This window comes from Geospiza fortis, unplaced genomic scaffold (genome assembly GCF_000277835.1).
Source record: "Geospiza fortis unplaced genomic scaffold, GeoFor_1.0 scaffold120, whole genome shotgun sequence".
Lineage (NCBI taxonomy): Eukaryota > Metazoa > Chordata > Aves > Passeriformes > Thraupidae > Geospiza > Geospiza fortis.
Window position 1 is genome coordinate 128,424 of NW_005054364.1, and position 17,915 is coordinate 146,338.

Sequence of the window (17,915 nt, forward strand, 5' to 3'; positions counted from 1 at the left end):
AGGAGGAGAATCACATCTCCTATGAGAAAGTTACAAACAGAGCAAAATTGGTGGTTGCAAAGGGAACAGTACATTGCCTGTAGTAACCACACGCTTTCTGCTTCAAATATATTTAGCCTTCAACTAAGTTGAGAGAACAGTTGCTGGCTTCCTCATTAGCTTCTGCAGTCTGGTTAATGAGCATATCCTTGATCTCTTGAATCCCTTGAACTGCCTAAATAAACAGTATTTTTCCCTTTGTTCTTCCTCTCCCCAAAGCTTGATATGGGATTTAACTTTTTTAAACAAACAAATTGAAATCAATGTGTTCCCCAGAATCCCTGCCCTGTTTGTATCTTAAAAAAATTATAATCATAGGTCCAATACAAGCCCCAGTAGAGCATACAAGGATTACATAAGAAAATTTTTTGGTATGTGATGCACTGTGTTCTTGCAGACACCCGTACTGCATAAAATTATTTGAAGGCAAAGATACTCAGTGTGTCTTGATACTCACAGCTACAGAGGAACAGACAGAGGAGAAGACACTTTACATGATATTAAGGTTTCTCTTTGGGAACTGGCAAACTCTGATATCCTGTATTATGAGAAACACATTTTGTCATACCTTTACAATGGGAAGCATTAAAATAATTAATCAGTGGGAAAGATGGATTAGATACTTCATTCCTTGAAGGTAGACTTGGACCTTAAGAGTTAAAATGGTCTTCAAGGATATGTCTGATGCCCTAAAGGAGGGATTTACTCCTGTTGAGAAGTATTATGAAATTCTGCATTTTAGAAGTGGAATTAACAGGAAACACTTCAGATTCATTTGTTTCTTTTGGACAGGAAAGGTTTATGAAGAAGATTACTATTAATAACTCATGAAAAATCTTTTGATGCAGCACTTGACAGAATAAGAACCTTTTCATTACACATATTTAACTTCCCCTAAAATATATCTAATTTGCATTTTTATTCTCCTGTGAAGCATTAAGAAGAAAAACTCAGTAGTGCCACCAAAAGAGAACAGGTTTACTCTCAGCTCTTTCTATATAGGATTTGGCAATAAATCCACAAGCTTCAGTGTCCTTATGGTCCTTCAGGTCCAGTGGTGAGGCACTGGAACTGTTTCCAAAGAAAAGTTATGGATGCCCCATCCTTGGAAGTGTTCCAGGCCAGGCTGGATGGGGCCCTGAGCAGTCTGGTCTAGCTGAAGATGTCCCTGCCTGTGGCTGTGGGCTAGAACTAAATGATCCTTAAGGTCCCTTCTAACCCAAACCATTCTGTGATTCTGTGATTCTTACAAAATCTTCACATTTCAGCTTCATGTCAGCTTTGGGATTCTCCACTATTCTCCCCACTATTCTCTCACTATTCTCCCCACTATTTTGTCATTTTTGTAACTTTCCTGTTCTCAAGTCCTGGTAATAGACTATCCTCATTCCTCGCCTTTGCTTTAAGAGCCATTCCTACTACTCTTCTGGATACCCAAAAGTCTTCAGAAATGAAAACAAGTCGTGTTCCATCTTGAAATTACCAGCTACCAACATGAGTAGCAAAATTATGATTTAGTCAGGAAATGAAACTGATACATTTGCTGCTAAAAAAAAGCCACACATCAGGAATAACTTCAGCTGATAGCCAAAACCAAAACCAGACCAAATAGAACCCAGTATTTGCAAGAATTATACACTTTCTCTGTGGGACTTATCTTTATGTAAAAAATTACTCTCTTTAAAAATATTGCCTGATTTTTGTTTTAGGGTACTTTGGGTTTTCCTTCAGGGCCTTTTTTCCTCATATACAAGACAAACCAGAGAGGGCCTAGTAAGGTGTTTGAACACTACATAGCTGAAGGTGATATATAAACATCACTGTCTTCTCTTTGGCACTTTATAAACACAGGACTTCACTAACTTGTTTAGCCTTTCTCAACATAAAAGAAAATGGACTGATTTGACACTTTTTTTAAAAGTAGAAAGGGAAGAAGGCTTGCATTCAATTTAAAGAATTAATACCCTAGACTGCTGACTGATTGAACCTCTGAAGTTTAATTTTAAAATGGAAATGTTAGTAGAGCATCCCTTTATTGCCAAGAGTTTTTAGGAAGAGTTGGTTTGGATATTTTCCCTTTTTCATACTGACACTGGTGCTTTTATCAATTTAAACACACTAACATTAAACCACTAAAAGGCATGTGGGTTTCAATAAAACTCATTTTTTATATCTTGAGCCCATATAACCAAATGAGCTGCTTTAACTTTTTTTAAGCAGAAAAGATAATAAAGCTAAATGAAAAGTCCCAGAGCTTAGTTTTAAGACTAAATGGTATTTTAGATGAAACAGTTAAGGAAAGTACAGTTTGTAACTCTGAGATAAAGATAATGGCTTAAATCTATCTTTATATTATGAGTATTCTTTTTAGGGCTGCAAAATTGATAAACACACTTTCAGTTCTCACTGGCATGAGCTGCTACAAGCTGAGACCAGAGATGCTGTTATTGAAAGAGCATTTGATGAATATTGGGAATTGGAGGATCTTTCCCAACCATACCGCTAGCATGCTGGTAGGCTGTGGACAAATTGCTTTTGTACTTCTGCTTTCCAATCTGCAAATCAAATATAACAGCATACACTTCTAATGCAAGATCTGTTGATCCCTAAATAAGAGATATTGTAAGCTTACCTATCATTTTGCCTGTTCAGTTGGTTTCTTGAAATAGCTTATGTTAAGATGAGATAAAATTAAGAACAGAAAGTAGTACCAGACAGGCATAAGTTTATTTGAAGGTCTTGTAATGAAGAAAGGAAAGTACTCACATAACTACAGAATGAATAAAATAGTGATTAAAGCAGTAAAGCAAAATGCGCACACCTAATAGCCCATAAACAATGTGAAAGACACACACAACAGCAATAAAGACAGAGTTATTAAGACATTTAAAAAGCACCAATTAGGGCCAGGAAGGAACACTACCAGAAAAGATGTGCATTTATATACATACTTGCACGTGCATGTGCGTGTATGCATACTCACAGTCATGTAGAAAGAGAAAGAAAAATATCTAACAGCCTTTAGGTTAGAAAGAAACTTCAGGAGGCAGATTCTCCTGGTGGTACTTCATTGTTTCACCCATCCAATAGAATGCAATTCACAAATGAATTAGGGCTGTAGAGAGGGAAGATTGAGACTGATTCTGGCTTGCACATATAAAGGGTACTGCCTTTTCTAAAATTCACTGCAGTATGTAATTATAAATACATATAATTACGTGACTTAGATCTCACAAAATGACTGCAATGCTGCTTTCTGCATGACTTGGCTTTGCAACCAAAATATGCAGCGCAAATCAGAAATTAATTACCCTGAGGATTCAGAAACTATTCTAAGAGTGTTTATTTGAAATATAAGGAAAAAGCAGTCATGAATTTGGCTAATTATTCCAGAAGACAGAATTCTTGCTCTTTATGTTGAGCAAGGAGTTCAAAAACTAATGAGGTATTTTTCCTCCCTGATTTGCATCTCAGCTGACCATCAACTCTAGCTACATATTTCCTTGTGGTAAAGAAATTTCTAAGGCTCTTATCAAACTAACTACCAGTAAAAATCTAAGCTAACTTTTTTTGCATCCTTCTTTACAAGTAGAGGCACTGAGTGTCTACCTCACCTGCATTCTCACTCAGCTGACCTCCAAGAAAGCTGTTTGACATGGTTGTCGTTCAATCTGCTATTCCTCTATTCAAAAGTTACTTCTTCAAAAGCTATTTTGATGAACAGGAAGAAAGAAAAGGAGGAGGATAAAGGCTCAGAGACATGGAAAGTAAATTACACAAACCTAACCCCTTTGGAACAAAATATCACCTGCATATGTTCAAGTGAGCTCAAAAACCTCCATGACATAGAACTTCCATAGAGGTGACTGATAAATCAGAGCAGAAATTTTAATTCATTCAGTATAGCAGGTAAATGCTAATTTATTCTCTGACCAATGGAGGGAGGCCTGTTTTAAACACCTCAGCTACTCACACTTGAATTTCATCCAGACAAACTACCTTGTGGGATTGTGGATCCATGGTATGCATTGAATGCAATTAACTTCCAGCTTAACATATTGCTACCCAGAAATAGCAGCAAACACAGCAGGACTGTGGCATCAATTTTTTAAAGATACTAAAGAGATACCTTTCTTTTTTCGTAACTTCAACTATAAATCACAGGAAAACAAATTTGTAGTGTCTCTTTGTCTTATTCCTCTTTGACAAGTGCTTTAAATAGAGGGGAAAAAAACAAAAACAAAACTGGAGACAAACTTATTTTTTCTGGCACCAGGAAGACATATTCCCCTTAGTTAATATTCTCTGCTAAAGAAAAAGCTTTTATGACATTTTGCAGAAGGAAGATAACTCCACTTTGTGACATGCAAGTTTGTCCTTCAGGTCAAAAAACACAAATGCAGATGAAGAACCCCTTCTGTATCCACTTCTAATTTTCAGACCCTGGACTTCCTTTTCTCGCAGCTGTGTGTACCTCTCAGGTCACCACAGAATTCAACAGCAGCTGTCTTCCCTGAAAATATTTGCATTCTCCTCAAAGATTTTTGGTCTATGGCCGGAACAGTCTGTTGTCATACCTGACATTTTTTATGGCAGAATGTTACCCATAAAGAAACCTAAATTAAGTGCAAATGTAGGTATTTAAAGAGGCTAGAGTTTCAGAAGACCCAAGAGATTGCATGCATAAACTGAGGCCAGTGCATTTTGCAAGTGCTCACAATCTCTGTGTCATTCAGGGACCAGACATCAAGTTACTCTGCATCATCAGAACACTCTGAAGAACCACCAAACCTCCTACTAAAGAATTACATCCAATGCTTCAGAACAAAGGGCAAATTAGAAACTGAACTAATAATTTATAGAATTATGATACAGTTTAGTGTTACATTTGCTTAAATTTCACATTTTATCTCCCTAAGTGGAGTCAATGACTTCTTCAAATTCCTTAGTCAGAAGATGCAGAAGAGCAGAAGTAGAAACGCATTATGCTTTATCTAGAGTGCATGAATAAGATAGCATCTTATTATGTTTTATGGAACAGGCACAGCAAATAAGAAGTAGCTAGCATTTAATGAACATGGTGCTTAGTTTTAGAAAATTTATCTGTGTTACTTCTTTCACCTCTGGAAAACTCAGACTGTATTTAAAGCACATCTCTTACATGTAACAGCATACAATTATAACTGAACTGAAATCTTAGGTTTAGTACATTGGCATGAACACTGCACAATTACTGCAATTACACTCAGGCTTGTACTTTACAAAATATCCTCAAAGATCACAATGTGGTATCCTTTAGTCAACTAAACACAGCTTTACTGTGAGAGCGATCACAGAACTCAAATTTGTAAAAATAGACTACTTATTGTTTAAACACACCTGCTGTAGCTCTCATATTCCCATTGCTCTTATTTTAACCACACATTGATTATTCATCATAAAACCTCTTGTAACAGCTTTAAAAAAATTGCTCTCTAGCAATAGCTGGGATTGAACTGAATCCAAGAACTGTTTAAGTTCTTCTTCATTGAAAGGGCATTTCTGTTAAGAGGAAAGCACCTTACTTGCCAAATCCAAAACAAATCCTAGGCTTAGGTGGCTCATCTGTTCCAATGGCACTCATTACCATTCCTGTCCTAGATGCAAAGACATACCTCTGAGCTCTTGTGATGATAAATTATAGGGGTAAAGAAAATAAACTGTTTTATAAAAAGTTTCCTGGCTCACAGCCAGACAGTAAGACAACTGTATGGTGAAACCATCCCATCTCTGTCTATACTGATGGGGAAAAAAGCCCCTGATGAACAACAGCATTGTATTGAGATGCAATTGCAGATGGGCATTGTGTGACAGCACTCCAAAGTGTCCCATGGGCATTTATTGTCTTTAGAAGAACAAGAAGTTTTAAAGCAGCTTAAGCAAAAACTGGTGAATTTTTTATCAGCCTGGAGTGAGGAGGGAAGAAGGAGAGAAGGGTCTTGGCATTTCAGTCCCTTGCTGCTTTGTTGGAGAATGGTGATCTCAGGAAATCAGGCAACTTTCTTATCCTGCTACAATGAAAATGGGAAAAGAGGTTTACACATCTCTTTCCATGTTGTGCTATTGTTTTAATTTTCTTACATGCCTCTTGTCCTCACTGTGGGTGAAGGATGCAGCAGCTGCTCCCTCTCTTCACTCATACATGAAGAGAAGAAGGGAGAGGTCAGCTCTTATGAATGACTGTTCCACGGAGAGGAAAGGGCAGCAATCCCAAGAGCTCATCTGCTGCCGTCTCATCACACTTGAAATTCCCAAGGAATTTCACCTGTGCATCTCAGAGACAAAACAAGGGGGCCTCCAAAATTAAACTGTGGAAGGGGAGAGGGAATGTTGACTCCCTTGCCTTTCCTATGAAAAGAGATGGACAACTCCATATGGCTTCTTTTAAGTTTAGTGAACTGGTTGCTCTGCAAAGTCTGCCTTTGATTCCAAGGGAACATTTTGCAGAAGGAGGTATTGCTTACCATTCGTAATGTTGGTAAGACAAGATTTCCCCTCTCCATTTCACCTTTGAAAGGTGAGAGAAAGGGGAATGAACATGAACATCAAGACTTAGTGTGCCAAGACTTGAAAATATATTTACATGCCAAAGTGGAACTCTTGCTTTGAACACCAGCCACAACAGCCTTCTGCACTTTGGGTAGTTCATTAACAGAAATCAATACAAGCTGCCTTTTAAGAAAGCTAACACTTGTTCATTGACACACTTTGTAATTCTTTTTAGCAGAAGCATCAATGCTTACAAATGTGCAGTAAATTATGGCAAAACTGCAGAATGTCAAGGCTATAGAAAATAGTTTCATTTCAGTGCAAACTTGAAAGATTAACCTAAATACAATGAGAAAAAGAGTAATTACTAAGAAACACAGAAAAAAAAAGTGTTGTCTTTACCTGAAGGCCCTTTTTCTCTATTTTTTTCTGGAGTATTTGAAGGCACTTGGTGAAATCGGTGAGGTCCTGATTCATGGTCTCAATTAACTCACATCCCTAGTGAAGAAGCAACAAAACAGAGAGGGAGAAAAAAAAGTCAGTAATTTTTCAAATTTAAGAACTAATGACATCTTTGGTAAAATTAACTGCAGACAACCACTCAGAGTCTCTGCATGGAGATGCAGGATTAAGCAAAAGACCCCTACAGAGCCCAACTGTAAGTCCCAGTTGAACTAGTTACTATGAACCAGCAGTTTGATAGGTCCAGGAGTATATACTCAAAGCCATTTGAGTACATCTGTGAGTTTGGATAAGCATGTTTTACAGTGGTCTGCTGGATGGGCAAATTGTGGTGTAGTGAGCCCTGGGCGATTGGTAATTTTCAGGAAAATGGCTGTCCTCTCTGGTGCTGCATCTATTGTGTCTCTGCTACATACATTCAAACTTGTATAAATGTGGGCACACAAAAGTGTTCAAGCACCCCAGAAACAGTGCAGTTGTACTGCAGTCAATTTGCAGTGGTTCAACATCAATTTCCTTGCACTGGGGTATTATGGCTGAGAACATGTTAGAGAAGAGCAGGAGTTCAGATTTCTTAACTGAAAGCTAAGGCAATTTCTAAGCCTCTGATAAAAAGCTGAGTCAGGAAAAGTGGAGTGTATCTACTTCATAAAGTCACTATTCAAAGAGGTTTAAAGAATAAAAAATATCTAATACAGCATTGTGAATTAAAACTAGAATCATACACATTGGATTTAGAAGTTCCCTCTCCTACTACTTCAAGGTTCCCTTAAAAGCCTCCTAGCTTTGTCTTACTTGACAGATTTTATGTTTCTGCTATACACAATAACAACTGATAAGAGAAAAGCATTCAGAACACAGAATCTTTGTATGTGTGCCTCTGTGTATAAAGTACATTATTCTGTTACATCAGAAAAAACCCCAAACAACAAAACCAACATGAAAATGCTAAAGTTGCCTTTACCTTGGTGATAAAAATAAAGGTAGAGAAGACAAAATTTCCAAGATTAGTGAAGGCACAGAGTTTAGTGAACTGCATGCAACAAAGTAACAAACCTCCAATAGGAAGACATACACTACCACTGAAATGCTTTCCCACACAGCCAGAATGCATATAAAGCCAAATAAAGTCATCAGACAGTAGGGGAATTGGATAAAGTAGAAGAGAAAAGTGAGAAGATAATAACAGGTTTTCTATTACATTTCTCAAAAGCTTCTGAAAGAAAACTGGTCAAAAGTAGCAGCCTTTCTGAGACCTGATGTTGCTCTAAATATTTTTTCAAGTAGTAATAATAGGCTTGCCAAGATGAAGCATCATGTAGCTGCAACAGCACATGTAATCAGACCTCTGTTGCAGAAGTGATGCTGCTTCCCCCGCAAAGTGGTGAGGGAAAAGGTACGTGGATTCTGCACTCAGTGCTAAGCACAAAACTATCTGAAGAGCTGCCATATCTTCACTTTTCTCTAGAAAAGACCAAAAATGTAAAATTGGCAGGAGAAGATGTGACACAGGCCATCTGGAGCCTGTAATGAACATGTGAGTTTGGCAACACCAGCCAGAGACACCCAGGGAGCCCAGGAAAGGTAGAGGGTTGTTCAGTCCCACTCTGGAAAACTCAGATCTGAAAACTCCTGAAGGGAACTTGTTTATCAAAGCCACTTTAAATGAACAGGTGTCCCATTCACTAAGAATGGGGTGCTCTCAGACAGTCTCGGTATCAGCACTGATAGTGGGCAGAGAGACCAAGCTGTGAGAAACCATGAACAGATAGGACCTCAGTATTTCTCAGACAGTCTCTGAGCAGGTTGAGAAAATGACAGATGAAGACTAAATCAGTGGCAGGGACAGCTACTGCTGAGTATGGGAGAAGACACAACCTCAGCTGCCAGCTCTTAAATTAGCAGTAGAGAAGTCAAGCCTTTTGTCTTTTGCCAGGGCCATTCCTTGGCTTCACAGCATTGGCAGAAGTAAGTGGTTTATAGATACCAATTTATGAATGAAAAATTTAATCCCCACTCTCCCTCAGCAAAATACTCCTTCCTGCAGTCATTAACAAATTAACAAGCCTGATCTTGAACAGGCAGGTTTGTCAGCAGAAGGTAGGGTGCAATTCTACTTTCCACATAGGAAATATCAAGGTGTCTGGTTTTTTGTTTTGGTCTGTTTTTTTTTTTTTTTGTGTGTGTGTGTGTGTTTTTGTGTTTTGGTTTGTTTGTTTGTTTTTGTTTTTGTTTTTTTTAATGTTGGCCTACAACACCTTAAACTATGAGTTATTATTTTATGCTACTGCTAGAAACATTTCTCTTAAGTTTAATTCTTGCTTAGCATCTCAGGATGTTCTCTGACAAAAAAAATTCTTCTAGAGGAACTGCAAGGCACTACCAAGGCAAGATAACATCAGCATAGCTATTGGAGGGCACTGAAGGTCATTCTGCTCCCAGAGAAAACTGTGCTGCACCATGCATAGACAACGTATGTTCAGCCCTGCTACTGTCTTCTGTGCAAATTCACAATAAAAGGCCGCAAACACATATCACTGGAATGCAGTGTAAATATGTGAGTGGGATGTCAGATGCACTATTCATTAAAGGCATTACCTGTGAGTACAGTAAGAGCTGGTGCTTGTAAGTGCCTGGAGTTGTTTACTCACTGCCTGTACCTTTAATGCTTTACACAAGTACTGCTGTAGATCATCACATCAAAAAATGTTGATAGAGTGCTACCATTAAAGCCACCACTTTCTTCAAATTAAACTGTGATTTCTCATTCTCCTTCCACATGAAACAGATAGCCAGTTGTAGAATTGGCAGAGATTTTAGTGCTGCTCCTTTTGCCACAATGTCAAAGAGACTGGTATGGTCAGATTGAACAGGGGGAGGGGCAAGCAGCAGAACTGGATCCTCCATCCTCTTTACAGTCTTGTTGAAATTAATGTCTGTGCAGTTCATGTTCGCTGATGGTATAAGAGCCTCAGATAAATCTGCTGCTCCTGACATATCAAGTCCAATATTTTATGCTACAGAATTGGATGACAATTGTAATGCAGTTCCTTTCAACCTTCACTGCATTATTCTGGAATGACAAAAATCTTCAAGACAGAGCTATCCAATGCAGTCAGAGTTTAATGAAAGGACAGTATAGCAACGCAAGATAGGCAATAACATATGTAGTTTTATAGATATCCGCTCAACTTAATGACATTAACCTTTGGTAAGAAAGTTTAAAAGCCAAACAAATTTAACATTAGGAAAGGTTAGAAAAATCAATAGCACACAGCAGGAAAGAAAACAATAGATTTCATCTGATGACGATACAGCTTTGGTGAATGATAGGATGAGACACAGAGTTTGAGGCTTTCGCTGTTCTGTCTTAGTATAGCAGCTATGGGAGGCACTTTACTAAAGAAGGAGTGTGTCAGACACATTTAATAGGATTGTTGAACCCTATATATTCAGACAGACACTGAATTCAGACAGGCACTGAAATGTCAATCTGAACATCCTGGCATTTCTCCATTTTTAGAAATGCTACACACCACAGGACATTGTGTGTTAGTAGACAGCAGTGTGTAGTTACCCATTCTTCCATGTTCTTTTTAATCTTTTATTAAGAGAACGTAATTTTTTTTTTCTTTCTGTAACCTTTCTGAGTATGGGAACATAATTAGAACAGAATACATAAAATATCCTAATGAATACTCTATCTCCCAGGTCTTCCTATGGCAAACCATTTAACACTATCTTTTGAAGCCTGTATCTGGCTGTGCTCAGTGGGTGCACCAGTGGCATTCAGTTCAGTCCTTTAACAATACTTGAGCACAGAGGCTCAACTTCGAGCTATCAAACTCAAACAGATGTGCTTATGTATAGTGCTAATGCCACACATCCTCAAGCAAAACAAGGAGAAAGGAGACAGCCTGTAGATTCTCTCAAAATCACAGCACTGAGAAATAAATTTTAAGAAATCTATATAAATTAAATGTTATCTCCAAACATTCTTCTTCCTCTAGACTTCACCTTCACAAACAGTAATGTACCCACTTTATCAGGATATTTCACTGACCAACTGGGTAAAAGCTAGAGTTTCTCAGAACTACTTCATTTGGAAGGGACTTTTCAAAGTCATCTGGTCTGATCTCTTGCTAAAGAGTATGTTAGTTTTCCTCAGGTTTCTCAAGGTCCTTTCCAGTCCAGGTTTAGCTGGAAATGGAGTCACATCTCCCAAGATGGAAATGCCACTTCCCTGGGCTACCTCTTCCTGTGCTTGACCACTCTTGTGAGATTTTCTTTCCCAGTGGCAAACAGGGATCTCTTGTATTGCAAATTGTGGTTGTTTCTTCTCCTACCTCAACTTAAGGAAGAATCTTTTTTGTTTTTGCTCTGCCCTTCCATTAGGAGGTTTAAGACAGCAATATGATCTGCTGCTCACCTTTTCTTCTGGAGGTTTGAACAAGACAGTTCACATCAGCCTTTTCTCACATCATATGTTCTAGATTTCCCTAAAATTTATTTTCCTCACTTGTACCGTATTGGCATGCAGTATTTCCACCTTGGAGAGCCTGAAGAGGTCATTTAAGAGCAAGGAGGCAGAGGGTTCCCAGATCTCTTTTCCTTTGAAAGTAAATTTCTGGTCACAGGGAATTTAATTTTGCCCCTCTGGTATCCTCTTCCTCTTTATCCCACACAGAGAATAACTCCAACCTTCACATTCCTCATACACTAGCTGCAGCCACCTGAAAGTTTTGGCCTCCCCAACATTTTCATACACAAATGTGCAGCAGACAAGCATTTACATCCCTAATTGGACTCAATGCAATTGATATTGGAAAACAACTCTGTGGCATTCACATTTTCTGGAGAAATCCATTCGCCCAGGATTTTTCTCCTGGGAAGCTGAGATGCCTCAGAGAAAAAGGAAAACAATAATTATCTGATTTGCTTCTCCTGTGTTTTGCTCATGCAGAATGTGTCTGGAGATTGTTTATCAACAGGTGGTTGCTTCATTGGTTTCTGCTGTGAATTGTTTTCACTCTTTGGCCAATCAGTGCCAAGCTGTGTCAGAGCTCTGGAGAGAGTCATGACTTCTCATTATTATCTTTTTAGCCTTCTGTAAGTATCCTTTCTCTATTCTTTAGTATAGTTTAGTTTAGTATTCTTTAATATAATATAGTATCATAAAATAATAAATTAGGCTTCTGAGAACATGGAGTCAGATTCATCATTCCTTCCTCCATCTGGGGACCCCACAAATACAATACAACTCTAGGAAAAAGCATACATGGATTGAAGCAAAGTACTGCTCTATATACAGAAACATGAAGAGAAATGGGCTGCAGGATCTGGCTGCAGGCCTTGAACCAGGCCTAACAAAGAAGATAAAACATGTGTATGCATAACCCTACAAGTTTAACAGATGACAGAGATTATGTTCTACCACCTCATCTGTAATACGAGGGTGCTTTTTGAGGCCACAGCATTCAATCAGTATCAAAAACAAAAAAAAAAAAACCCAACCAACCGTAGTTGGGGAAAATTTGTTTGCAGAGATGGCAGAAACCCAGACAGTGGCTGTTGGCCCAGTATTCCAAAACACCTCTGCCAGAATTGAAACCAAGTCTATCATGGGACGAAGATGAGACATGCTAGAATGTCAGAGGACACTTCTGAAAATCTTTAAAGACACAGGATTGTAGAGAGACAGGCAGAACAAGAACCTCTAATTTGAGCTACTTCTAGCCATAAAAGTTGCATAGATTTCCTATAGGTGGTAAGATTGAGTTAGCATGATGGCACCAAACTAACATGGCTGGTTTATCTCTATGAATTATAACCAGCAGGAAATTAGTGAACTGAAGCCTTTTGCATTTGGGGAGTAGGATGCAAGTGAGGAAGGCAAAGCAGTTAAGTTCACTGACTTCTTTTGGGAATTTCAAACACTGTTGAACAAAAGCGTTGAACAGCTTGTCTTTAACTCAGTTTAATTGTATGAATTGTCTTTTAATTTCTTAAATGGAGAACAAACCAAGTATGTGCATTTGTTGAAAATTATTTTTGATATTTAAATAGCCAAAATACTTAATTAAGTGAAATTTATCATCTTCTAGTTTTTGGGCTCAAATTTCGCTGACTGCCTGGCACCAGTACAACCCTAATACTGTATGGATTGCTTCACCTCCAGTCCTAGGGTTCATGGTGTTTTCACTCATACAATTGCACATTAAGGGACACTGCCATTCAGATTGACTAAAATAATTCATTAATCATGTTGAAACCTATGCTCTGAAAGCCAAATAACTCAAATTTACATTCAGGTGAAGGCCCCATTACTGAAAACCAAACCAAGAATGTCCAGGTTTGCCTACCACTTATAACCTTATATAACATCACTTTGTTTAATAAACAAGTACTATCTGGTGGCAGAAACAAAATCAGTAAATATATGTAAACATATGCACAGTTCCACAACCCAGAAGCTACATGAACTTGTTAAATTTGACAAGCATTTAAAACAACAACAACAACAGCAACAAAAAAAGTGCTCTGTAGTTGAAACTGACTGCAACAGCTGCAACCTCTCCTCCCTTTCCCTATTTCTATTTTGATGTGATCTTTTCCACAGTAAATAAAATGTTTCCTGTTTTTGTTTTTAACGAGGCAACATGTGGCTTCTGGTGGAGGATTTTTTTGACATGTTTATGTTGAGATAATAGCAATGAAAGAGTTCATCTGCATCAAAAAGGTTGCCCCCTTTCAAAAGAAAAGTCTACTGTTCATGAAATAGCAATTACTTAAAATGAACAAAATATGAATCTGTTTAGCTGGTATCTGACCAATACTAAAGAAAGCCACCACACCTTCTTTGCCACCTATTAGATACCAAAAACCAGAAACCCAAATGTTTCTAAATCTTAAAAAAACCAAATGGAAGCAATCTGCCTCCCTGCTCCCCAAATTAAAAAAAAAAAAGAAAAAAAAAAAAGAAGTAAAGCAACAAATCCCACAAGCAGACAAAAAACCCCCCAGCACAGTTAATGTTCCATTTGCTGGAAAAATTCCCAGTATTTATCCATACTGGAGTAAATTCTTCTGATGTATTAAGTTCGGTGAATGAAAGCAAACAAATGCTCACAGGTCAGAAAGCGCAGTGATATACACATCACTGCCACACCTTTATCAGAAGGCCACTAACATCTTTTAAAACTTTTAAATAACTGAGCAGAGAAGTAAGAGTGTTGCGTGAGAAAGGTCTGTCAGGAGTTGCAGTCTCATATTAAACCCGTATCTCTCCAACCCATTTCTTGCATTTAAACAGTAGACCTACTTTTGTACATCCCTGCGCAACCCAAACATGTTATTTTTTCAATCTGATGATTAAAACTGAGCACAGTACAACAGTGACAACCGCCTGCTATTTTTGGATATTCTCTGAAATTTCCCTTATATGCCCATTTCTGAAAAACAAAGGTTCAGAGAGAGGAGTTTTAATTGATGGCCAGTCTCTCTCTGTAATCAGCACTGTGAAAAGCTTTTGTCTACCAAGATGGTTAGGCCCTCTGGATCCTAACCTAGTGATGGGTCTGATTACAGTACCTTGCTTTTCTTGGAAAACAGCTTGAAAACAGTAATTGCCCCTCTGTGTGCATTTACATACTAAGATATGAGGTAGCTCTTGGAAGGGAAATCAGAGTGCTGGAACTGCACCAGTGTCTGACAAAAGGGAAGCACGTGCCACTGGTTGTAGATAGCAAGAGCCACTACCCAGTTGTGTTGATGACAGTATTTTTTGTTGACTTGTATGCACTTTGAACCAAGACAAAGAACTGTATCATTTTCAAAAATAAGGCAAATACACTTAAACACATGCTTAAACTGTCTTTGGCACTCGCACCAATGCAAATAAGAGTCAAGAATTCTTCTGAAATAAAGCAAGAAAGAGAAAAGCTGCCTTAACCACAAATCCTATCTCTGCCCCACAAAGCAGAAGAAATAGAGCATGCAGTATTCCTTGCAATTCAACCATTTGAGCTGGGAGGGAGCAAGAGAGGTCATCTACATTTCAAATATCCCACACCAATTTAATTACTTAAACCAAAGAGGTTGTTGTTTTGGCTTTTGTGATTCTGTTGTTGTAGTGGTGGTTTTGTTTGGTTGTTTTTTTGTGGTTTTTGTTTGTTTGTTTGTTTTTAATTAAAAGGGCTTCAGGTTAACAACTCTTGCTTTTTACCACATAGGATGGCAGACACTCTACAGAAATAAAGTTAATAAGCAGACACTGTATTGGAATCGACTTCAGTTTCCAGACTAATTGCCAATTCTCAAGAACATCTCAAGGTAAGAAAAACAAGGAGAAAACAGCATGGCTTGTACTGAGGTGTTTCCAAAGATCTGGGCTGACAAATTTTAGACATCCTAAACACTATCTTAACTTGTTCCTTTGCTAGCAGCCAAGAAACCCAAGAGCACTGTGACTGTGAAAAATGCATAGAAAATAGCCAAAGAGATGTTAACTTGGATGGCATAAAGCTCCCTGCAAGGCACTTCTAATCATTAATCTTATTTAAATATATATGACTAGTCCTCCTAGTCCCTCTCTCTTGCATTTGGACAGACTTTATGCAACACAATTTTTGCTCCTTAGCTAGTATTTCCTAGTATGTCCTTACTTTCAAAGGTATGTAATTGCTCTGAAAAGAATTTGGATTGTGAGAATCGAGCTGCATTTTAAATGTTGATTACTGGACAGATTTTATTGAGACCAGGCTACAAATGTGTGCTAAGGGCAAAAAAAAAAACCCCATAAGGGTGTTCTTACACAACTCTGTCTATAATTACAAGAGGAGTACAAAGGGATTTGAAGATTTTGATTACCTAAAGACAGCAAAATTGAAAGGAGAAATATCCTCCTATCATGGATAAAAGTCCAAAAATTGTGTTATCAAGACAATTCAGTAGGTCCTCTGTTCTTTTTGGTATTGGGATATTAATAAAAACAGCAAAATTAGTCTCAAGACTCATCCATCATGGAAGATACTGCTTGTTAGTTTTCTTATGAATCGCTGCCTGCCTTTAATTTGTGTCTTAAGCTCTAACTTGGCTAGATATGTGACTAGATAACACTCTTTTCTTTCCCTCTTATTGTTCTGTCTGACAGTTTCTAAAACCTCTCAGCCTCAGTGTAAGAGCTGTATATAACAAGGAATTGAAGAAACTTTCTGTGAGGAGAGTTTATTCATTGTCTATAATACCCCATCATTTCAGGATCATTTAATACAGATCAAAAGGAGAATGCCAAACTATACAAATCCTCAGCACAATGCAGGTCAGCTTCTGTGTTCCAAATTTTAAATTATATTCCTGTCCTCTCTTCTTCCAGTTTTTCTTTCCAGTCTTTTCAATGAAGGGAATGGCTAATTTAAACTTATGGAAATCTCTCTTGCTTTCTCTAGGCAGATTGTCTATGACAGGCAGATTATATAACATTCCCAATATCTGCTGGTGCCTGAGAGAGGCAGGAGCTTGACACTGCTGAAAACTGGGTATCTCCCCACACTGCCACACCAGGTCTGCATCCTGCTTGCATATTTATAGGATACCAGAAAAAGTAAGGCAGAATGAAGGAAATATTTGTTGTTATCCATACATATGCCATGTTAACTACAGGCAGAAAATATACACACAAAAGAGATGCTTTTGGGAACTTATTGGAGCAAAGTTCCTGGCCATACCTCCACAGCTTCATGTCAGAGTAGCAATGTTGTAAAGAATGCCAAACTCAAAGGCACACTGCTATTAATTTAGTTATATCTTCTGTATTGAAGAGAATTTTGTGGCTCCAAGAATGAGAAAGGCTGCATAGGTTTGGCAAATGCCCAATCTTAATGCAGACAGTGAAAACAGGTTTCACAAACTCAAAATAAAATTAAATTGTTCAGTATTTTAACAACTATAAATATTGCAAAGCTAACAGCAATGAAAATACATAACAATAATAATTATAATAACTGCAGCAGCAGCAACAACCACCACTCAGCTTTACAATACTTTTCAAAGATCATCAAATTATCTAGGAGCAATGAACAGAAATAATTGACATGATGACATTTTGACAGACATAAGGGAAAGCTTGGGAAATTAAGGCACTGCCCAGTAGAGCAGTTCTGACTTCATCACTATCAAGTGTTCCACTGAATATGAACACATTTCCAAGTGAAATGCAGGCTATTTGCTGTATTTCCACAGAACTGAGGTCAATTCTTGAATAATAATAGGTCACACATCATATTCACACAGTTGCTGTATTTTCTATTTGTGGAGGATTTCAAATCTCAAGTGAAATTGCTGAACAAACATTCAGTACTTAGATCTGAGAGCACTTGATTATTTGCTAAGTTGGACACCAGTTTCATCTTCAAGGCCTGCTTTTTGATAAGCAAAGGTTGTGGGTTTAAAGACAGAGAACACCTAGAAACTGGGCTGTATATCCTTCTCCTTGTCTCTCTTTTCCACATGAAATATAAACAAGTACTCAGGGGAGTGTTCAGTTAGAAATCAGAAAATACAAGCTTACTGTACTGAAAATACTTCCATTACATGTGGCATGCTTCAAGCTTTGAACAGGTGACAAATATGACATCAAATAAATAACATATATCCAACTAACTGCAATTACTATGCAAGTAATAGAGCTTTGCAACACAAGATCTTGCATTGGTATACCCTAGATCTCTCCTCGTGGGATATTCCTTTGCTCTACATAGCAATAGTGATTCCTGAAGTGTCACTTCTAGCTCTTACAGACTGCTGTGATCCCTGGCAAAAGCAAGCTAGCACAACATAATGGGTACAAGCATTACAAAGGCACTATATAGTCAACTTCTTGTTCTAAC

The 17,915-nt window shown here is 38.0% G+C and overlaps 1 protein-coding gene across 1 annotated transcript in view; it reads right to left on the minus strand.

Moving 5' to 3' along the window:
* TPK1 (thiamin pyrophosphokinase 1) overlaps nucleotides 1–17,915 on the minus strand; it is a 190,160-nt gene that overhangs the window by 115,450 nt on the left and 56,795 nt on the right. Inside the window, exon 6 of the mRNA XM_014308281.2 lies at nucleotides 6,970–7,065. Coding sequence (XP_014163756.1) covers nucleotides 6,970–7,065 — 96 coding nt within the window. The remainder of the gene's footprint in view (nucleotides 1–6,969; nucleotides 7,066–17,915) is intronic.